General features: G+C 30.1%; 2 protein-coding genes across 2 annotated transcripts in view; one reads left to right on the plus strand and one right to left on the minus strand.

Moving 5' to 3' along the window:
• Positions 1-8125, plus strand: holn1 (CD2 antigen cytoplasmic tail-binding protein 2 homolog holn1). Its single transcript, XM_015316528.2, has 7 exons — positions 1-162; positions 283-438; positions 703-860; positions 936-1116; positions 1201-1385; positions 1448-1565; positions 1642-8125. The coding sequence occupies exons 2-7, from the start codon at positions 309-311 to the stop codon at positions 1881-1883; spliced, it is 1014 nt and encodes a 337-aa protein (XP_015172014.1). The 5' UTR covers positions 1-162; positions 283-308; the 3' UTR covers positions 1884-8125.
• The window catches only part of LOC107064076 (uncharacterized), a 40042-nt gene continuing 22067 nt past the window's right edge, over positions 6935-24909 (minus strand). Inside the window, exon 2 of the mRNA XM_089178202.1 lies at positions 6935-17191. Within this exon, the coding sequence (XP_089034328.1) occupies positions 15207-17159 (1953 nt within the window). The 5' untranslated portion in view covers positions 17160-17191 and the 3' untranslated portion in view covers positions 6935-15206. The remainder of the gene's footprint in view (positions 17192-24909) is intronic.

Genomic DNA, 24909 nt, shown 5'->3' on the forward strand with positions numbered 1-24909 from the left:
TATTATATTTCTTCTTTGCGTGGAATAATTATAACCTATGTGATATTTAACGTTATGTATATCTACATTAATTATCATTATCAATAAAAGTCATCTATAGAAAGTATTATTTTAAAGGTTACGAATATTAACTAGATACGAAGGAATTTTAATTGACAAGTTGTAAGTAAAAGAATAATGTATTTAAAAAATTGAGTGAACTTTGTATATTTTAATATCTAATATCTTATGTTTTTTTTTTTTATATCTATTATCTGAATCTTATATTTCTTTTTTCTACAGATAATATCAATGTAAACTTTATAAAAATGTTGAAACGTCCATTCAAAGAAGTAGAGCCTACCATGAGTGAACAAAAAGAATCAGAAAATTCTTCAGATGAAGAAGAGCAGGAAACTGAGACTACTGATAATGTCATGAATGAAAATGATATTGAAGGTAATTTTAATTATAAATTGTTTTCTTTAAATGTAGATCTATATTTAACACGTTAAACATTACGTTTATTTTGCTGAACTTTCTATTTAAGCTACGATAATCTATCAGTAGTTGTAGAAAAACAACAATGTTAGATATTGATGACCAGATGTATACCCTAGACAGAAAGTCTAAGACTGATGTACTGGAATTGATGTGGTGTTTAATGTGTTGGAAGACTTTTTGATAAGTCGAAGAAATTAATGATTATAAATATTGTTACAGGTGTCGAAGAGGGACCTACTGCTCCAGAAATTGGATTTACAGCATTTAATATGAAAGATGAATTAGAGGAAGGTTATTTTGATAAACAAGGCCATTACTTATTGAAAAAAAGAAAGCAAATAAGAGATAATTGGCTAGATAATATTGATTGGGTTAAGGTCTGTTACATTATGAAAAAAGTGATATTTAATTTGTCTTTATTTGTTTTATAAAGCTTGTGATAATGTTATTAGGTAAAACCTAGATCTGGGCAAAACGTTACAGAAAAATCAGCAAAGAAATTTCACAGTTTAGCTGATAGCGAAAGTGACGATGATGAAACAGATATTATGTTTGATCCGATTCATCTGTATAAACAAATACTCGAATATCTAAAACCTGGAGAAACTGTATCTAAAGCTTTATGTAGACTTGGTAAATTTAATTATTGTTTCATAAAATACATTTTTTGGCTTTTCTTCTATAATAAATATAAATTTATATTGATTTGAATTTTAGGCAAAGGTAAAAAGAAATTGACAAATGCTGAAAGGTGGAAGAGGAAAAAGGAAGGAAAAAGTTTAGAAATGGATGATCAAAATTCTGTACAAATAACTAAATTGACAGAATTAGCTAATGAACTGTTAACACGTACTGGTAATATGGATATATATCAAGAAAGTTATGAGCTTATTAATAAAAAGGTAAAAAATATTTTATATTTAATTATGTAATCACTTTTTTCTAACGTATTCTATTGTAATAGGTTCAAGATCGTGAGAAACATAGTCATCCATCTAAGAAGGAGGCAGATTTGGACATGTATGCGGATGACTTTGATGTAAAAGAAAAAGCAAAGTTAGATGAAAATAATACGAACAATGGTAAGATTGATATTTATATAATAAATCACATATTTTTGTGTATTTATAATATATATATATATATAAAATATTTTAGAAGTAGATAAAAAATCCGAAGAAACAGAAAATAAACAAAATAATGATGACATAGAACAAGTATCATGGGAATTAAAGTGGTCGCAAGTAGAAGATGCCGAAGTGCATGGTCCATATACGTCTGAACAAATGCATGAATGGTCGAAAAAAGGTTATTTTAAGAAAAGTGCATGGGTAAGAAAAAGTGGTCAACAAACTCAGTTTAATAGTGCATCCAGAGTGGATTTTGAATTATACCTGTGATATGCACAATATTTTATTGATAATTATAAGAACCTTATCATATATTTTACTTTTTATAATTAAATATCTCTAATTAATTATTTTAAAGAAACAAGAAGAAAGAAAAAATTCTATCTTTTGTGCATAAATCTTTAAATTGATCTATAAATATTATAGATTAGATATACATTTAATACATACTTACTCAACAATATTTAATGTAACTCGTGGAAGTACATTAAAATTGGACGTTTACTGTAATATAATCAAATTTCACCCGTTCCATTTATAATCTGTAATTATCTGTTCATTCCGTATCAAATATATACGTAGATTATTATATATATATATATATATATATATATATATATATATATATATATATATATATATATATTCTAATCGTTAAATATTAAAATTGATTAATTTTAGATTATAATCACTTTCATTTTCTATCAGTGACAGCTCTCGTTATCGATGATAATGAAAACAATTTAAATCAATGTCATGTTATTATCTTATTTAATATCATATATTATACAGGATCTTCTATATATTTGTAATACAAGCGAGAAAGGAAATAATACTACATGAAAAATCAAGTAAAAAATGTAAAATACAATTTGTTCATATAAACACATTTGTATTTAAGAATAATTCTCAATGTACAAGTTTATATCAAGAATGTTATGCAACATTTTCTACTTAATATTAATTATTCATGTAAAATCATCTCCTTATCATTTATAACAATAAATGAAGAACAACCCTGTATATTATTTAGTGATTATGAAATTGTTAAGAAAATATGTTTTAACACATACAAATGTATCTCTTAATATGTATAGGTATAACATATGTGAAAATACTGTGACACGTATGCGATTCTATTTATTTTCTTACCTGTATTATTAATGCCCTTTATTATAAAGAACATCCCCCCATGTGGCACTTATGGCAAAGAGAGAGAGTGAAAAAAAAAAAAAAAGTGAACTAATCACATGCTGGCGAGAGACTTCCTGCACAGATGACGACGGAAATGGAACGAAATAAACTTATGGTCTCAACGGAGTGTCGTAGTTGTAGCTCTTTAAATAAGAGACACGAAACTAAAATATCTATTTGTACAGTAAAAGCTGCAAATCTGTAGTCTAATCGTACATATTTTTTTTTTTTAACGACACATTTAAAAGAGAAATCATAGAAGACATAGAACAAGGACGATATCACGAAATAATGCACACACAAAAAAAAACAAATCATTACGAGACATTAATGCAGTTAATACAAGAAAGGATAGAATGATGAGATACAACGTCAACGAAAAAAAAAACAAAAAAAATATACAGTGTCGATAAAAATAAAAATATGTAAATAGGATTAGATTATTTTTAACAATATTTTCTTTTTACAATTGTTTTTTTTTTTTTTTATTAAATATATATATATATATTGTCGAATGTAAAATTTAAATGTAATGTGTGCTATAACGAGAATTAAACGCGTATACAATGAAAAAGAAAAAGGAAAAAAAATGGAAAAGCTTTCAACGAATTTATTTTTTCATTTAAAAAAAGGAATTTGTGTGTTTCATTGTACTCCAATAAAAGAAGAAGAAGAAGCAGACGATTAAATTAAAAAATCATTTACAAATTCGTAGAGAATATTAGAGAGAAAAAAATTTCATTTCCACCAGTAGTACGTTTGTTCGACGCTGTATATTTATACGAACGAAAAAAAAAGATGAGGGGGGAGGGGTGGAAAAAATAAAAAAAAAAAAAAATATAAAAAAAATGTGCTAGTATACTCTTTTAACTTGATTGATGGATCTTTGACACAATTTTCGAACGAATATAAAAATAACTCGTACGATATGGGTTGGAAAAAAAGAAAGAAAAAAGAAAAAAACAAGAATAAACCAAACCCATTACAAATGATTCGAAAAGAGACCCTAACCGGGTAATTACTTTGAAATCTATTTTTAAATAACTCACTCAAAATTCCACGAGTCCTCGTTAGTTACATCTGTGTATAACGTGTTAGCTGTTCAAAAAAACAAAAAAAACAAAATACAAATATCCGAAGCAATTAATCAAATTTTCATCTATCGGCGGATAATTTGTACTCGATAATGTATAAATACTCATAAATAGAAAAAGAAAGAGAGTGAGAGAGAGAGAGAGAGAGAGTAATTTTTTTTTTCTTTTTTATTTAGATGTCTTAAATATTTTTTTATTAGCAATGTAAGAAATTTCTATACGATATTACTTAAATAAAATACCATGCATATGCATATTTGGATTTGTCGTGTGTGTTAATAGTTGTATTTTAAAACAAGTATCCAAAAACTTTACGCTCACGCATATTATACACGTGTGTATGTGTACATATACGTATGAATCATATGCATACATATTATGTATATATATATTTGTATATTATTTATAATTTGTAATTTTAAATTCGTACCTTTTTTTTTCTTTTTTTTTTTTTGTTCTTTTTCGTTATGTATAAAATTTCGAAGAGTTATCAAAGGATAGAATTCGCGACGAAGTATAATTAAGGATTATTTTCTTTTTTTTTTGCGATAAGTAAAGAAAAAAGAAAAGAATTATGAGATTTTATCATAAACAGAAAAAAAAATGAAGAAAGATCAATAATAAATAATTATAAAGTCATTTACGAGATTACTACGTTATATAAATTCACTGATAAACTCGATGTAATGTATAACGTATGCGCATATGTATATATATATATATAATGAGTGGGTTGAAAAGTTTTGAGCTTAACGCATAGAAACCAATGTCAAAATAAAAGTGTTTTTTTTTTTTATTATCGTTAAAGCTCAAAAATTTCAATCTATTCACACATACGCATACTGTTCATATATTCGAAATCACGCGGTAGATTTGAAATTGTTAAAATAATCCATTCGTTCAATGAAAAAATCAATGGATTATTGATACAAAAAAAAAAAATGTTTGAACATAAAACAACAAAAATTATTTGAAATAAAGAATTAGAATTGAGCGATAAGAAAAAGAATAAAATCATAAATGAATATTGTAATTTGAATATTCGAAGTTTTAACTAGCGTTGCTATTTATAGAAAAATGAAAAACAATGTATATATATATATGTGAACACAATGAACGATAAATCTTATGTTAGACGGAAAAGACGACGACAACGACACACATGGACGTTACGTAAATTATGTACAAACACATGAAAAATACATTGAATTAGGTTTTAGAGACATATACATGTTATATAAACACAAACGAATCAATCTACAGAGATTTGATGTAGAAATGAGTTCATTCCAAGTTCTGGAACGTGTACGTACGATCGGACAAGGACAAAACGAAAGGATCGTTGAACGAACACATACGCAAAACATGAAACGATGACGATGAATCATTTCACAAAAGCTGATTTTATGAATTTTTAAAACAATCATTTTAAGTTATTTCAATCGATCAAGATCGAAGATCGATAGAAGGCAGTCTTGAAAAAGTATTTCCAAATGTAGGTAATCTTAACAGGTTGTTTGTTTTCATTAATTAATCAATATTTTAATTTCATCATTAATTCAAATTTCTGTTTATTTCATTTCATTTAATTAAATTGGTGATTATGAAAGTGACAGGTGATATTTCAAATGTTGCATTATTCAAAATGTTAGACAACATTCAAAACTGTAAACAACAATACACAGGGCCGCGCATTCATCCAATCGTTTGACAAAAAAAAAGAAAAACACAATGGAAATATGAAGATGCAACTGATGACAGGATTTATCAAAGTATCAGTTTAATTATAAATCATTAGATATATTATTTATATAACAGATATTTTATTATAAGAGTATTATTGTTATATTATTAGAAAATAAAATAGAGAGGAAAATGATTTGTAATAATTGATGAAAAATACAGGAGACAAGAAAGTAAAATAATATTCATTAATTATTTGCATATGTAATCAAGTTTAAATATCACATATGTGAAAAATGAAATGATATTTAATGCAAAAGTTCAATATGTGGAATATGTGTAAATAATGTAGATTTACAAAAAAAAAAAAAACAAAACAAGAATTAAATTGTTTAATTAAAAAGTTACGATAATTTTCTGCTGTTTACCTATCACGTAATATACTTCACTTTAATCTCTGTACTTCTTGTCATTTATAGAAAAATCATTTTCAAATATAACATTATATATCAAATTAATAATATTAATAATAATGTGTATAAATAACAAGATCACTTTCATAATTACCAACTATAATTAATTTTTGCCAAAGTATTATTTTTCATTACGATTTTTCAATCAAAGTTTTCACGATGCTACTACGTTGTTATTCGATTAGCATAATAGTAGACGTACTTACTATACATAGTATACATGTGAGACGATTTTATTCGGGAAAAAATATGAAAAGTTTCAATTGACGTTGCAAAAAATATATAATATCATTTTATTGTTGTCCTTGTTATATGAAACTAGCAGCACTCATAGAGTTAAACAGACACACACACATAAAGAGAGAGAGACAGAGAGAGAGAGAAAAGGAGAATATATGTATGAAAGAAAAAGTGCGTATGAGATGAAAAATAGAGAAAGAAAAAAAGAGAGAGAGAGAAATAAAACGATAGAATTGCTCTGTGTGTGTGTATGTATGTTGTGTATACTATATATATATATGTATGAATGAAAAAAAGAGAGAAAGGGGGAGAGAGAGAGAGAGGGATAAAAACAGGACACGGACATTCACAGGAACGTTTACTTATACGAGAAACGTGACGTACATTCGATATTTCGTTATATATACATATAAAAATAACCTTCGTCGTTGGCGTCGTGACGCCCCTCATCTTCTTTGCACGACGCTTATACGTAGCAATAGCAACAGCAGCAGTAGCAGCAAAATAGCAGCAGCAACAGCAGCAGCAACAGTAGTAGTAGTAGTAGTAGTAGTAGTAGTAAAAATGGTAACAGTAGTAACAGTGGCAACGACGACGACACCCTTGTGAAGGAAGTGTTCTTTTTTCTCTTTCTCTCTCTCTCTCTCTCTCTCTCTCTCTCACACACACACACACTCTTTTTCTTACCCTATCTTCCTATCTCTGTCTTTTTCTATTCCATTTTTCCTTTTCCCTCTTCTTAATATTCGTAAATAACTTTTTTGGCCCTGTGCAACCACCCTCACAAATTTCTTCTATCTTCTTACATTTTCTTCTTTTTATTTTATGAGATCGAACGAAACGATATCTTTTATAATAGCTAACAAAAGAAAATAGATAGAAAGAGAGAGAGAGAGAGAGAGAGATAAGTAAAGTACCTAATCTTCCACTATCTCTCTCTCTCTCTCTTTCTTATTACGCGTTATCCAAAAGTGATGGCAAAAGGGAGACGAAATCGAAAAATTGATGAACGCTTTCGAGAAAGAACGAATCTTGATGAATACTTGTACTATCTGCATATTTTCTTTTTTTATTCAACCCCCTCTCTCTTTCTCATATATACACGAACACACACACATCTTGTAATATATCTAATAAAGTCAAAAAGTATCCCTCTATAAACGTATGTATGTATGCATCTATGTATTTATGTAAGGTATGTATGTATGTGAGTATTTATGTATACATATATATATATATATATATAGAAGAGTATCATATATGTATAGGCACGCAAGAGTGTATAGGTGAAAGAAAAATAAGATGTTAAAACGGAGAAGGAAGCAACTGTTATATGCGCATTTTCCCACTCACGCGGTCCTCTTTCATCCCCATTTTTCTATCCCTCTTTCTCCTCCTCCTCATCATCCTCCTCCTTTCATCTCGCCTCCTTCTTTCGTTCCTCAGCAAAGATGCACGTAGCGTGACTAACCGTCGTGACTAACGAGCCGGGCCCGATTCTGTGCCTTCTTCTTTCCTTTATTTTACTTTACTTTACTTTACTTTACTTTACTTTCCCTTTCCCTTTCCCTTTCCCTTTCCCTTGCCCATCCCTTCTCTTCTTCCTTTTTTCTTTCCTTTTATTTCATTTCCTACTTTCCTTCCTTCCTTCATTCCTTTCCTTTCCTTTCCTTTCCTTTCCTTTCCTTTCCTTTCCTTTCTTCCTTCTCGTTTAAAGTAAACTCGCCTAACCGAGCGAAAGAGCATGATGATCGTTCGAAATATTTTCAGAAGCAATGTTTCTCGTTCGAAGCGCACACTTATGTACATCAAAAAAAAAAAAAAAGAAGAAGAAGAGGGTTTGCTTGATTTTGATTATTATTTTTTCTTTTTTTTGTATTCCTTGACGTTAACGTTTCAATTCTTCAAACACTAGACACCCCATTCTTCTCAACCTACTCCACTATTTTTACTTCTGAATCTTTTCTTCAACGATCTACGATACTCTTCAACCCACCCTTCCCACCCTCTGCCCCCCTTCCCCCGTTCTTCCCCCTCTTTTCTATTCTTCGGTAAATCACGAATGCATCCTATTCGGATAATATATTCCCATACGTCATGGATTGTATATGCATCTTCTTATACGGATAATGCATTTCTTTTTCTATACTCGCATATACATATACGACTATGTATATATATATATATGTATATATCATTATTATATTTGTAATATAAAGAATACGTTTTTTGTAAATGTTCTATGTATATATATGTATTCATGTATTTATGTTATGTATGTATGTATGTATGTATGTATATATAAGTATGTACGTATGTATATATGTATATATATGTATATTTACATATGTTTGTATTTCTATGTGTATCCTGTAAGAAATCTTACTACAAAACTCGTTAGTTTCGTTTAGGTATACATTTACCGGAAAAAAGTAAGATAGATTTATGGAGAACGTTAAGAGGATAGATAAAAAGAAAAGAAAAGAAAAGAAAAGAAAAGAAAAGAAGAAAAAAGGGTCAGATAGAGAAAGAAAGGAAGAAAGGAAGAAAGTAAGAATGAAAAATGACTTCTCAGAAAATTCTAATTTCAAGCATTAAGATAATTAAGTAGAGTACGTGGAGGATGTGACTATACATATGTAACAATATGTGAAAAAAAAAAAGAAGAATAACCAATAGGTAAATTTCGAATTTGAAAAATATTCTTTTTTGAATTATGTTGAATATTTTCGACCAGTTCGTATAATAATTAAAAAAAAAAAAAAAAAAAGAAAATATAATCTCCATTGAAAAATTATTATTTATATAAATGTTTTATGTACGCGTGTTTACGTTTGTTATATGCGTGTACACGTGTGTGAATACGTTATTTAGTTTTTTCTTTATTTAAATATTATTATTATTATTATTATTTTTTTTTTTTTTTTCTTCCTTCGAATCGATCGTCGTTCTTTCTACGAGAGCTAAGTTAAAAAAAAAAGAAAAACAACTCTTGTCATTGGACTCTTTTTTTCTTTCTTTATATCCGTTTCTCTCTCTCTCTCTCTCTCTCTCTCTCTCTTTCTTTCGTCTCGTTAGAGAGAAGCAAGTTTCTCTCTCTCTCTCTCTCTCTCTCTCTCTCTCTCTCTCTGATGTGAGCGTCGTTAGAAAACTCGACTCGCGTAAGCGTGTCACGAATGCAACTTCTTTTAGAAGGGTTGGGGGTTGAGAGGTTAGGGGTTGGGGGTTGCGAGGTTGCAGGATTGAGGATTGAGGTGGGGTTGGGTGGAGAGAGGAGAAGGTAGTCATAGACGAGCGACAAAAGAGATACGAAACAGGTAGGTGAGAGAGAGAGAGAGAGAGAAAGAGAGAGAGTGAGTGAGTGTGGCATTCGCAAAGTCGTCCGGGGACATTTCTATCGAGAATTTCGATCCGTAGTCGTTTTCTCGTCTCTCGGATAGGCTACCATCCCTCTTTCCTCCTCCCCCTCCTCCTCCTCCTCCTCCTTCTCCTCCTCTTCATCCTTCTCTTTCTCTTCGTCTGCCTCCTTCTTTTATCCTTCACCTTTTGCTTCCTTTTGGTTTTACCGTCAAATTTGTTAAACTATACATACAATATCTTATGTTTAAATTTAGAAAAAAGTCTCACTATATAATAATACACATTATTTTGTTTTTAAATATTATTTGCAATATCGAATTATAATTGTCATTTAATAATATCATTGTCATCAATTATCTCATCGTCATCGTTATCTCATCGTCATCATTTTCATTATTTTTTTATTTATTTTTGTTTGTTTGTTTTCTCTTATTATTCTCATTTGTAACGTCAAACGTAACAAATTTTTTTCTCTTTTTTCTGTCTTTTTTTTTTTTCTTTTTTTCAAACTTAACATTATAAATTAATAAATAAATATATATATGTATATGTATATAGATTTTTTTTTTATATGTGTGTGGCATGTGTATATATATATATATATATATATATATATATATATATATGTTATAATTTTAATTTGTATATAAATGCGTGTAATTTTTTTTGTTGTTTTTGTTTTGTTTTGTTTTGTTTTGTTTGACTTTTTGCCATTTTCGCATAGAGTATGTTTTTAATTAATATTCATTGTGTATACGCCTAACGATGAAATTTGTATATAACTATTAATATTATTAATAATTTTATAAGTATCATATTATAATTATTATTGTTATTATTATTATTATTATTGTTATGAATTATTATTATTATTATTATTATAATAATTATTAATATTATTATTGCTTTAATTTACAAATCTGTCGAAAAAGGACCTTTCGCAACAACGCCCGCAACAACATTGTGGCGTATTAAACGGACTGCTGTTTATTTTTTTTTCTCTTTCTTTTTGTTTAAATATTACGCGTGGATTACTAAACTTAAGTTTTTTTTTGCTCCCTTTTAAGCGTGTATTTCCTGCCAAAAAAAAACCAAAAAATTCGGCTAAAGTTGACCAATATTCTCGTCAACGGAGAATTGATTCTATGAACGCGACATCGTTTATGTTTAATTAATATTATTATTACTATTATTATTATTATTTTATTTTATTTCAAAAAATTTGTTCACTCGATCAGATCAAATAAATCGATATCGCGTTCTCGATCGTTTAATGTATTACAAATATTATTATCATTATTATTATTATCATTATTATTATTATTATTATTATTATTATAAATGTGGGTGATTCGATTCGATATTTCATATGATCAAAATTTATCAACAACGTAGTTCATTCTCATCTTTTTGTATATTTCCGTGTTAAAATGATCTTACGTTGTTATATAAAATTTTTGGCAGGATCGTATATGTTGTTTTTTTTTTTTTTTATTATTATTTTCTTTTTTCTTTTTTCTTTTTGCAAAAGTAACGCGTGTTAATAAAGCAAAATATTTTTCGACATAAGGTATCAATAAATCGTCGTTTTCTTCGTGTTTAGTATCGAATTGGGACGACGAAGTGAATACGCTTGAGGTAGCCGATCGTTCATCGAGAAATCTTCTTCTTCTTCTTCTTCTTCTTCTTTTCTTCTTCTTTCTTTTTCTTCTTTTTTGGAAGAAAAAGATTTCTTGATTTTCAACGATTTTCAACGAACATGTTATGTAGATAAAAAGAAGATTAGTGATAAATAGTTCTACAGAGATTTAAACAGAAACCCCAACAACAACAAAACTTATATATATATATAAAGAGAAAATAGAAAAAGAAAGAGAGAGAGAGAGAGAGAGAGAGAGTAAGAGAGTGCGAGTAAGAGAGAGAGAGTGAGATAGAAATAATCTAATCTTCCTACACATTCTAGACAGGTTTTGAAACGGACAAACGAGTATAGATAAAAAGAGATAGAAACTAGCTGTCTCATCACCAACACTCCCCACTCCACACCCCACCACCCCCTCTCCTCTCTACCCGGTCTCCCACTCACTCACTCACCCCCTCTTCTCTTCTCTTTCTTTTCTACTATGTTGCTTTGATCCAACCAATTCGCCTAACTTTAAATTGCAAAATGAACGTTTGTTAGGTGCGTTGCACTCGCGTCCGAACATTCTATCCATCCATCCATCCATCCATCCATCCATCCATCCATCTATCTATCTATCCATCTATCCATCCATCCATCCATCCATCCATCCATCCAGTCGAGAGCCAGTTTCGACTTCGATAGCTAGCTTTACGAAAATAAATACGAACGGCACAGCTTTTACCCCTCTCTACTTTTCGATTTTTATCGTACGCGCGAGATTAGTTCTTATTTTTGCTTATTGCGATTTTTAATTTTTCTTCGTTTTTTTTTTTTTTTTATTTAATTTTTTTTCATTTTTTCATTTTTCTTCTTTCCTTTTTCTTGTTTTTTTTTTTTTTTTTTTTTAAATTCCCTTTTTTATCTTTCTTTTTCATTTTCTTTTCAATATAATAATGTACAACGATGTTTATCAAATAATCGTCCATGTTGATTCAAAAGTCATCAATTAATATTTATTTATATTATTTTTTTGTGTTATTGTTTGTGACAAAGTGAAATTTTTAATTAATGAGAAAAATTGAAATTTCTTTCTTTTTTTGTGTTAACCCTTCTTTTTTTTTTTAGTAACAAACAATGACATATATATATATATATATATATATATATATATATATATATCGTTGTTAAACAACACTTGAGAAAAGTACCAATGACAATATTATATTATTAATGATTTTTAGAGAAATATTATTATTATTTTATTATTGTTATTATTAGGATTTTAAACAAACAATAAAATACATTTGTCGTTTATTTCTTTTTTTTTCTTCATTCGTTTAGTAGTAATCTGTAAATTTTTGGAATTATTGTTAATATCATTGTTTTATTTTTATATTTATTATATATTTTTTTTATTGAATATTATTAAATTACATTAATTTATATATGTTAAATTGGTATTCTTCTTCTTTTAGGTTAGAATTTTTTTCAATCTGCATTAAAAGGGTTAATACTTTCACACAAATATTCTCACGCATGTTATTATTAATACTTTTTATGAAATAATTATTAATAAATACGAAAAATATTATTTTCTCATGAAAAAATAAATGAACATTTTATTCATGATTTTTGATTTAACATAGACGATATATTTATATTTATATTTTGTAATATATTTATATTTTTATATTTATATTTATATATTGTATATATATATACATGTTACTGTTAAAGTGTAAAATCTGTTAATTCATGAAATAATAATATTAACCAATTAAAGCATGAAAAAAAAGTAAAATTACATACAAGTATTATAAGAATTCATTAGAGATGAATAATTTTACAAAGGTGTATATCAAATTTCAACTTTATACTTTAACTTTAATTATACCACACGTCTTTTGTAAATTGTATATTTTATCCAATTGTTTATTTATTTTTTTTTTTTGAAAAAAAAAACAACAATTGTACAGTTTAACAAGTGTACCATAAAATACACTTTTAAAATACACAATTTCCCTTGAAAAAAAGAAAAAAAAATAACAAGTCAAGTTTATTTATTTCGAAAGAGGATCTGAATTTTTCATGAATTCATTGAATTATACATTTTAACGTTAACATATACATATATATATATATACATATATAGTATATATGTATGTGTTATTTTATGTATACGTTGTGTGTGGATTATGCTCCCTCAATTTTTTTAAGAATGCATCCTAGTTATACTACCGGCGCAATTACATATCTCGGAAGACATTTCATTTCATTTTATTTCATTTTATTTCATTTCATTTCATTTCATTTTTTTTTTGTTCTTTTTTTTTTATTTCGTTTACCTTTTTGCATAGAATTTGCTACTCCCGGTACAAGAGTGAAAGAGACAGAGAAGAATAGTAGATGATAAACGAGAGAAAGAAAGTAAAAGAATGAAAAAGTAAAAGAGAGAGAAATAGAGATAGATAAAGAAAGAGAGAGAGAGAGAGAGATAGAAAGAGAGAGAGAGAGAGAGAGAGAGAAAATTCATGGTGTTACGTCATCGAGTACACCGATCGATCGTCTTCGAAGAGAGATGGAAGGAAAAATCGTGAATTGCTGTTTTTTTTTCCTGATATACGTCGAGCCTTTGACCGGAACTACTGCAACTTTGTTATACTCTGACACTACTACTATTACTAATACTACTATTACATATACTACTATTACTATTGCTACGTGAAATCTAGATTTTTCTCGTTTTTAAATGTACTACGATGACTAACGATATTTTTCTTCTCTCTTCTTTCTTCATGTTAATTTACATTCATCTAAAAAGTGTAATACAAAAGTAATACAAAAAATTGAAAAAACAAAAAAAAGAAAATATTATTATAAAAAAAAAAAAAAAAAAAAAACCAATTAAATACGTACGTACGTAAATATAATATCTGTAATAATAATAATAATAAATAAAAATCAAATATGTATGAAAGTTAGAAGATAACGTTTCCATTCGGATATGGTTTTAAAGGATGAAACGAATATTTTCAGAAAGAAACAAAAAAAAAAACAAAATATACATTCGAAATATCAAGTAATGAATGTAACGACATATTCGATGAGTCTCGCAAGTCCGATATAATCGATATTCGATATCACATATCGTATCGTATTGTACTCGTCCGATCGTCCAAGTGTCCTTTTCCAAAATTTTCTTTTCTATACCCGCGTTTACAATCAACTACGAGAACGACAAAATAATATCAAAATGAAATAAAAAAAAAAAAACAAAGATAATAAAATCAAAATAAATGAGAGGATGGTGAGGGTGAGGGGGAGGGGGGAAGGGGGAGGGATATATAAAAGTAAAAACGAATACAAAAATAAACTCACAAACAAAATCAAACTTTTAGTATTGATATAAATACGTATATAACATACATATATATATATACATATACAAACACACGCGTACGTAGTGGTGTTGAGAGAGGGAGGAAAAGAAAGGGGATAGGGGTAGGGGCAGGGGTAGGGGTAGGGGTAGGTAAAGAACACACAATATGTACGTATCGACGAGTTATCTCAGACATTCCCAAACGAGTAAGTTCGTTCTCGGAAAGATCGAAGAAGCGCAGCTGTTCTCGTCGAACGAAACGACCAGAGAAAGAGAGAAAAAGAACTAGGGGAAGAAAGAGAGAGAGAGAGAAAGAGAGAGATATTTGTTGGAAAAGCGCGATTGGAATCTCGATTTGGTCGAGATCATTCTTAACGTACAACGGAATCAAGAAACTCTTTATCTCTTTCTCTTTCCTACCTTCCCTCTCCCTTTCTCTTTCTCTATTTTCTCTTTCCTTGTTTCTCACTCTCATCTATCCTTGTTCTATCCCATCTATCTCTATCTCTCTGTTCATCTCACATACACTTTCATTTGGTTTTTCATTTAAACGAAGACAACGTGAGGCTTGTCCGGAAGCGGTGGCTCGTAATCATAATCGTAATCATAATCGTAACCATAATCGGCATGTTGTACGTTCATTCGTGTATTCTGCATACGATAAAGGGATAACATTTCCGGTGGTTCCTCTCGAAGACCAGTTACATCCGCTACAGCATAGACACCTTCGTCTAAGGGTGGTTGTTGTTGATGCTGTTGTTGATGTGGTAGTGGTATTGGTTGTTGTTGTTGTTGTTGAAGTTGTTGTTGTCTTCCATGAACACCGGGTATGGAGTTAGATGGTTCCATAACTTCTAATCGTCGTTCGGGTCTCGAGTACCTCGGTGTTTCGTAAATGTTGCGATCATTCGATGATCTAGGCACCCTAACAACTGTCTTAGCTCTAGGCGTGTCATAAGAAGTGTCCTCGTGTCGTGCTAATAATCGTCTGTTACATGATTCCGCGTTTTTCGTAATATCCTCATTACTTCTACCAACGTAGACTAAAAATTCCGGCCTGTTAGGTGCCGCGTATGCCAAACGTTTCTTCCTTTTGGCTCTGGTAAGATGAGCTATCAAAGCCAGGATACTGGCTGTTGCCGCGAGGCAACCAGCCGCGGACAAGATCAAATATAGTAGACTCAATCTGCAACGTAAGGATCCTTCCGGTAGGGTGATCAGTGGTTTACCGGCAGATTCCTCGTCCGTACAGACGATGTCATTCGTGTCGAGTTCCAATCGCGTCTCGTTACGTTGTTCTTCCGCTCTGATAACGTTCCAGAGCCAGTGCACCGAACAGTTACAAACTAGAGGGTTCCCACCGACTCGTAGCAAAGCTAAATCATCAACTGGAAACTGCGTTGGTTGAAGTGTCGCGAGACTGCAATGACGCAGAGAAACCCATTTTAAATATCTCGCACTGTACAATACACGTCCAGGTAATTCCTTCAATTCACGATTACCGTCCATAGATATACGCTCGAGATTAACATTATCGGCAAATGCTCTAGCATCTATATTCTCGAGCGTGCAATCGTCCAATTCTAAGCTTCTCAGTTCGAAAAGATTGCGAAATGCTACGGGATGTAAAGTAACAAGGGGATTTCGATTGAGGATCAAACTTGAAAGAACGTTTAGTCTGGCCAATGCAGCAGTTGGTACCGATGTCAAATTGTTTCCCGAGAGATCTAAACGCAACAAGCCTGGCAATCGATCGAATACGTCGTCGGCTATACTTCGGATAACATTGTCCGCTAGATTCAACGAGACCAAGGACGGTAAGGACGGCAAAGAGTCTCTGGTTAATTCTTGAATAAGATTTTCCGAAAGATCGACGTTCTCCAGGCTCGGTGCCAAAGCTAAGTTATCGTCTGGTACCTCTAGTAGAGAATTTCTTTTGAGTATCAACGTTCTTATCTTATGTAGATTTTTCATCAGATCTTTTGGCAAACTTGTGATAGAATTTCCACTAAGATCGAGTACTTCCAACTCGCTTGTATACTTAAACGCTTGTTCGTCCATCTCCGTAATATTATTATCAGCCAAGTTCAATTCTCTCAACGATTTCAAACCGTTCAAAGCGTTTTTCGCAATTGTCCTGATCGAATTGAAACTAACGTTGAGTGTTAACAAGCTCGTTTGTAGTGCAAAATTGTCCGTACCTAAAGTACGAATCAGGTTCGAGCTTAAATCAAGGCTCTCCAAATTACCGTAGAAACAAAATGTCAAGTGTAGGTTAGCGAGCCGATTGTTTGACAAATCCAAATGTCGTATCTCTGGGTTTAGTTGGATTGGCACGAATTCGAGATCCGCGTAAGCGCAGGATGCTTTTAAGGTTTCGTCGTCGCAACGACATTGTGGCGGACAAAAACCGCCCGACATGACGACACTCGTCAAAATGGCGAGTATCGTTATCGCGATCGGCCCCCTTCTCTTCGGCGAGGATCCACGCGATGCCATTCCATATGAGCTTCCTCCCGACCGAAACTGTTCTGAAATCATAATTACAAATTATACATTACTTTTATTAATATTATATATTATATATAAATATTACACATATTTCAATTTATTATTTATATACACTTATATATTTTATAATAAAATATAAATATATATTTTTTGATTATTATATATTGTATATAATTATACAATATTATTATATATTGCACATAGAAATTTATTATCTATATATATATATATATATATATATATGTATATGTTTAATATTCGTAAATTGTAAATACGATAAACAATTTCATTTTCTGACAGGTTTTTTTTTAATGAATATCAAATGCGTTAGAAATCGTCCACCGTGTTGGTGATCGATGTATTTTATGTGATCTCACCCCGCTACTTTAAATAAATTATTAATTATTACAAGGGTATGAATATTGTAATCTTAAAATACGGAATATAAGTTTGAAAGTATCGTTTTTTTTTTTTTCGAAATCCACTGTTAAACTGTCTCATTGTTCTCTGCGAAAGTTCTTTTATTGATTATTGTTTATATGACTTTCCGAAAGAGGAAGTTCTATTTATTACTATTATTATTCTCATTATACATATGTAATCTTGGGGAAGAAGTCATGTAAACAATAAATCAATAAAAGAACTTTCACAGAAGTGAATGAGACAGTCTACCGGTGGATTTCAAGGAAGACGGTAGGTCTCGACTTATATACTCGGTGTTTTTAAATTACAATATATATTTAATTTCATTAATTAACAATCAATTAAGATAAATTAAACGTTCTAATGTATTTTATTAATATTTTTGATTGTTTCAGTTAAAATACTTTTGCATTTTTTTTAATGTTCTAGATCATTGATGATTTTTAATTGAACATTTTCATCGAATAAAATATGAAATAAAAAATTGTTGAATATTTTCAAGTATATGTAATTTTTTTTTTTTTAAACTTATTAACTTTTTATATTATTTTTACTTTAATGAATATTAAATTTATTCTAATATTAAAAAATATTTAAATAACAGTACATATAAAGGATGATCAATTATGTTTGTTATCAATTAATTTCTTTGTTTTTTACAGTTACATCAACATTTATAATTTTAAACGACACTTATTGTATATATGAATTCATTAATTAATTTTTATATGATAATCTTGCTTGAAAATTACATACATTATTTTTCTTTTTTTTTTTTATTAGAGAATATGGTGGAAAAATTTCTAATAGAATTGAAATCATAAATAATGTCAATATTTAAATATTCTAATTCAAATATTTCATTTTACGTATATTGGATGAAACTATTATTAAACGATCGATGATTTTTAATATTTTCTTTCTTTACTTTTTCATTTATAAAAGAGATGAGAGAGAGAGAGAGAGAGAGAAAATTTTCAATGAAAAACAAAAAAAAAAATAATATCGAAGATATTTAAAATGTTCCGTATTGGATACATACACTGTAACTATAATAATAATAATGATTAATAATTCTTACATTTTCCAACCTTTTTTTTCTTTGTTATTTTTAGTAAGATAGGAAACGAGGTAAAAAAAAAAAAAATGTTCAATAAAATATAATTCTAAAAAAAAAATTTGAAAAAAAAAAAGAAAAAAACAAAGACAATCGAATGTGCTCTGCCAATTCGAATTATCTACTTAAAATATTTAATATGACGTGACCATAATAAAATGATCGATTTTAATTTCATTTCAAATGTACATTCGAATTATTTTTAATTAAACGTGGGTTGGCACAATGTTTCCAATAAACAAAAAAAAAAAAAGAAAAATAAACAAAAATAAAACACTATAAATAACGTAGATATTTAAATATTTCGTACTTCATTTTCCAGGCTACATGTATTGAATGTTAATATAATTAAACGATCGATTGTTAAATGTTTAAAAAAAGAAATTTAAAAAAAAAAAAAAAAATCGAATATTAATAGAAGTTAAAAATTTATTCTTGACTTTATTCAATTTTTTTGTTCACCTCTAAACATTTGAAACATATTCAAATTTACGAATTATAATTTAATTTTCATTTGACCAAAATTACAATTAACAAACTTCAAATTGTGTAAGAAACTTTTACGCATGACGTATATATACGTCAAAATTTTGCCACATCTCCATGACGGATATTAGTCGTCAAACATCCTTAAACTGGTTAAGTTGCACACTCGAGTTAACTTTAACGTTGTATTACGTTGAGCCCAAAATTCTTCCTTAAAGGTACTAATCTATCACACAAACGATTTACTATTTGAAAAATCCAATTTTGATTTTTTTTTTTTTTAGACCACTCTTATTTTCATGTTTGTGAAAGAGAAGTAAAGAAAAAAAAAAAAAAAAGAAAAAAAAATTGGACACGCTAGATAGTATTGAAACTCGTAAATTATCTTTAATAGGTGGAATATTATGAGAAACGTTTGGTTCACTCGTTATCTCAAATTTAACGATCGCTGGTAGAATACAGTCAGAGATGGTTGTGAAAGATCGACATAGATGGTTTTTGAAAAAAAAAAAAAAAAAAAAAAGAAAAACAGGCGGACGATTTTAAAAGGGCGTTAAATTAGAAAAGTTCGGATTGGTTGGTTGTAGAAATATATAGGCAGGCAGGCAAACCGACCGACCAACCGACCGACCGACCGACCGGTGTCGAATTGAACGAACAGCCGTTGCCATCGCTGCATATTTTCTAGCCTAGCCCTTTTGCTAGGCTAGCTAGCTAGCTAGCTAGCTAGTAAGCCTGTTGGTGATGTTGCCACTGCTGCTGCAGTTGCTGCTGTTGCTGTTGGGAAATGTAAATGCGTCCTTTTTCTTTTGGTGCCTCGAGGGAGGCGGAGAACGATCCTTTTCGAACAGGTGGCAGACCAGATGCGGTCCAACAGGTAGGAAACTGAACGACGATCACCATTCTTTTTCTCTTTCTCTCTTTCATCCTCTTTCTATTTTTCTTTCCTATCTATTCTCCGTCATGTCTAGAAATGCATAAATTATAAACTCACGATCCACATCTCTTTGAATCCTACAATCTAAATAATATCGATACTTATATGAATCGTGCGCGTGGTCCTTCTTATATATATATATATATAATATATTATTTTATAAAATAAATCGTAAAATTAATTTTACTTCCATTTGTTTGATTAATACTATTGTCATTTAATTTTCGTCATTTATACGAATTCGATTAATTTCAATCTTTAACAAAGCACGTTTGACAAAATACCAAAAAAAAAAAAAACGTATTTCAATTCTATTCACTGACTTTCATTTTGACTTTTCCAATGATCGTTTTCTCTCCTTTCTATTTTTTTTTTGGTGGGAGGGAGGGAGGGGGAGGGGGAGGGAAGAGCGGTGGGGGCCGAAAAAAAAAAAAATTAATCGAATTAACATGTCGACATGAAACAATTCGTACGATCATTCGTTTACTCGCGGATTAATTTCATTTCGTGTCTCCGACACTCATATTTCCGAGGTTTTGCCACCACCCCCTCCCCTCCCATTCCCTCCTACCACACGAGAGTGCTTTCGTCATCGATAACAGTCAACCAGAATATTTTTCATTACACCTATGGGCGATGTCGTCCTACTTTTTGAACTTCGTTTGAATCGTTTCGACGAAAAACGTTCGAATTTTTCTCCTCTTGTACCCTCATTCAACCCTTACTCTATATTCCCCCCCCCCCGTCCCCCTCACGTCCACCGTCCCCCCGTTTATGTCTACGAACATAAAACGATATGCAAGTATTATTTTAACTTTTGCTTTTTAGATGTTTGTACATCTTTATATATAAATGACGTGTCACGTTGTTTGTCCGCAATGGATTCCTAAACTACTAAACTGATTTGAATAAAATTTTGCACATTGTGTGCAGTTTCATCCAACTTGAAAGATAGAATAGTTTATATTAACAAATAGTCATGATTATCTCTGTTAGTTCGATAAGATTCTAACAGATGGTGGTATAAGGTAATTCGTAATCTGTAATATTCATTGAGAATTGTTTAACGCTTTTTATTTCAAAAGATATTCTCTTAATTAACAATGAATATTGAAAAATGTGTGTTAAACCACAAAAGCGTTCATTCACAATATTTACAATTATAAGTATTCAATATGTATGCCGGGGTCATTTGGTGACCACTGTGGCGCCACAGTTAAAACAATCTGCGGTAACCTGTAACCATCATAGCGGTCAACGCGTTAATAGATCACACACACACACACACACACACATATATATAAATATATATAAATTTATATAAAACAAAAAGAAAAAAAAATAAATAAATAAATAAAAAAAAGAAAGAAAAACGAGGTCGAACCTAAAAAAAAAAAAGAAATCGGCCTTTTCCGAGTTCTCTTTTAGAGCGGAAGAAGGTAGCGTGAAATTTTCATAAAACGATCAACAGGCACCCTTTTTTTTCTTCCCCACCACCCCACCCCACCCTCTTGTTCTCCTACCCTTTCTCTCTCTCTCTCTTTCTCTCTCTTTCTCTTGGTAGGAAGAGATATTTAGGTTCATCGAAATCCCCTTGTTCAGAGTACGACGTGCCTGCCGGAAAGTTATGCAAATTGGAGAAAAGACTTCTCCTCGAAGAGTCGTTGTGAGGGTGTCGAGAACAGGAGGAGAAGTAAAAAGAAAAAGAAGAAGAAGAAGAAGAAAAAAAAGGGAGGATAAGAGAGAAAGAGGTAGAAGTAGAAAAAAAAAATAAAGGGCTGGGTGAATCAAGAGGATAAGAGTATCCTGAAAGAAGGGTGAGAAACGTAATAGGTAAAGATACATCCTAAAAGTATTGGAATACACCTACATACATACATACATACATACATACATACATATACATATATATATTACTAGTGCAAGAAAATATCCAAATCTAGGATCCAGATCGTAGATCCAACCGGTAGATCGAAATATCTTTAGGAAATATTTCCCTCTTGGATATGTGAGAGAAAAAGAGATAGAGAGAGATAGGGGATGGGGATGGGGATGAGGAGGGGCGGGGTGGGGGTGGATGGGTTAGTACTCGTTTTCCTATCTTCTATCTAAAAACGACGTTAACCGTTTTCCTACCGTTGAAAATATAGTTTCAGAGAAGAAGCAAACCAGAGGAGAGGGTCCCTTGAATGAGCTGCGGACAGGAAACCCTCCTGTTGTAAGGAAAAAATCTATCCACGGCTATCTTGCAAATTACTTTATTCCACTATTCTTCGTCCGGCTATTTTGAAAAAAACCTTTCCTTCCAATAGACGTGAGCGTGTGTGTGTGTATGTGTGTGTGTGTGGGGGGGGGTGTAATACATGTATATAAAAATTTGTGTATTTTATTCGCGTTTATAGGTTAAGTTTATCTAATATGAAAGCAAAAAAATTGGTAATATGAAAATCAGCGATATTTTGAAAAGTATTTGATCAAAAATCGTGTAAAATTACTTATCTTTTTTTTTTTTGTTTGTTTGTTTGTTTGTTTGTTTGTAATTAATTGTTTTTCGTTTATTTATAACAAATGTATTTTACAATTACACTTGCGGTTTAAGTAATAATTATTTAATATAATATGAGATATTAAATATATGAAAGATATGTGAATTAATTTATCGAATTAAAATTGATGATACGGTAAAAGAAATATTATTCTTGCATTATCGTTAAAATGTTTTATTCGAGATGTTTATTCGACGATAGGTAAACATGTACGATTTATAATATTGTTGTTATTATATATATATATGTATACGAGGAAAATATGAGAGATGCGAAATAATTTATATCGAATAACGTATTTAATATTATATTACAATAAATTATCTAATAAAACTTTTACATATGTGGAAAATATTTCAAAATATGCGAATATAATTCTTCTTCTCATGAGTGGTTTCATTATATTCAAATAAGAAAACAAAAAAGTTTGTGCAATTATCATAAGGGCCAATGAGAGATCAATAAAATCGTATAAATTACCCTGAAAAAGAAAAAATACAACAAATCATTTTCATTTGTAAAACTAAAAATCATTTTATATCATAGAGCAATTCTGAAATTATCTTAAATTACGTGTCACGTTGTTTGTCCGTAATGAATTCTTAAACTACTAAACCGATTTGAATAAAATTTTGCACACCGTGTACAGTTTCATCTAACTTGAAAGATAGGATAGTTTATATCTCAATTGATAATCGGTATAAGGTAATTTGTTGACTTAAAGACGTGTGTATCGGACTAATTGTGAGCCACAGCAACGTACAAGGATCACCCCCTAATGTTAATATATTTTTTAACATCCTGTCATTAAAATTATCTAAATTGTTTCGTTAAACAAAAAATAATTTTTAATATGAAATAATTATTAATCATCTTCTTATTTAAGAGTAATACTATAATTATGTCAATATATTTTTAAACATCCTGTATATTAGTGTATTCTTCTCTAGCATGTACGCAGAGAATTTATATATATATAGATATAATTCATACGCATAGACACATGCACGTACACATACACACACACACATATATGTATATATGTATATACCTAACCATATATCCAGGTATAAGAGTAATAAGAAGAGACTGAAAATCCGATAATATAACGTAGGATTAAAACTGAAGTATCGATTCCGTCTGCGCGTCGTCATATCTCGCGAAAAGAGGATGGATAATAAAATTTCGATGAAACGTCAAATTCATCGACCTTCAAAGAACGCTTTCCGATAAAGGATTGTTGACAGTGCTCTGTAAATCCTAGAAGACCTTTCACATTGGAGTAGGTACAATAAGTAAGTAGAGAAGAATATAAAAACGAGATAAAAGAAGAAGAAAAAGAAAAAGAAGAAGAAGAAGAAGAAGAATAAAAGAAAAAGAAGAGGAAAAGGAAAAGTGGAAGAGAGTGAGTGAAGTGTAGGAAAGGATGCTGCAAGTGGGTGGGTTAAGAGAACATCTACGGTAAAGCTTCGACATTCTTTCTCTCGGAGATAATAAAAGAGAGGTAAAAAAAAAAAAAAAAAAAATAAATACCCTAAAAAATAAAAAGAAAGAAAGAAAAGCTTGCGATTGTACGTTGCCGATAGAACAAATAAGGGTGGCAGACCGGGAAACACAAACTTATTCTGCTACTTTTATCAAAAGTAGGGGTCGGTAGGCGGCCTCGGAATACATAGGATCTGCGTTACTATACATCGTTCAGAAAGAGAGAGAGAGAGAGAGAGAGAGAGAGAGAGAGTTTACACTGCCAGTAATATTATCTTCTAAATTACGAGAGGGAGAGAAAGTTCGTTTTCGTTTTTCGTATTCGCCAGATAAACGTTATCAGCTTGACGATGTCTTTCTATTTTTCTTTTTCTCTTTCTCTTGACTATTCTTCAGAAATGGAAATTCTTGTATTACAAAAAAAAAAAATAAAATAAAATAAAGGGGAACAGATAGGGACAGAAATAAAAAAAAAAAAGAAAAGAAAAGAGAGTCAAAGTTTGTTAAATTCTTCCAGGTTAAAACGCATGTGTATGTTTCATCAAACGACGAAAAGAAATAAATCAGTTTAAACTACGAGACACACAGACAGTTAAAAAAAAATATATGTATATATATATATATATATGCTTTGAATATGATCTCAAAGAGACTGATTCAAAAGATGAAGAAAAATAAAAATATAAAAAAAGAAAAAAAAAACAGATGTGTGCAGATCACACACGGTAGAAGAAGTGGTGAAAC

This window comes from Polistes dominula, unplaced genomic scaffold, assembly GCF_049000335.1.
Source record: "Polistes dominula isolate Pdom_NZ unplaced genomic scaffold, Pdom_raw_medaka contig_77, whole genome shotgun sequence".
Lineage (NCBI taxonomy): Eukaryota > Metazoa > Arthropoda > Insecta > Hymenoptera > Vespidae > Polistes > Polistes dominula.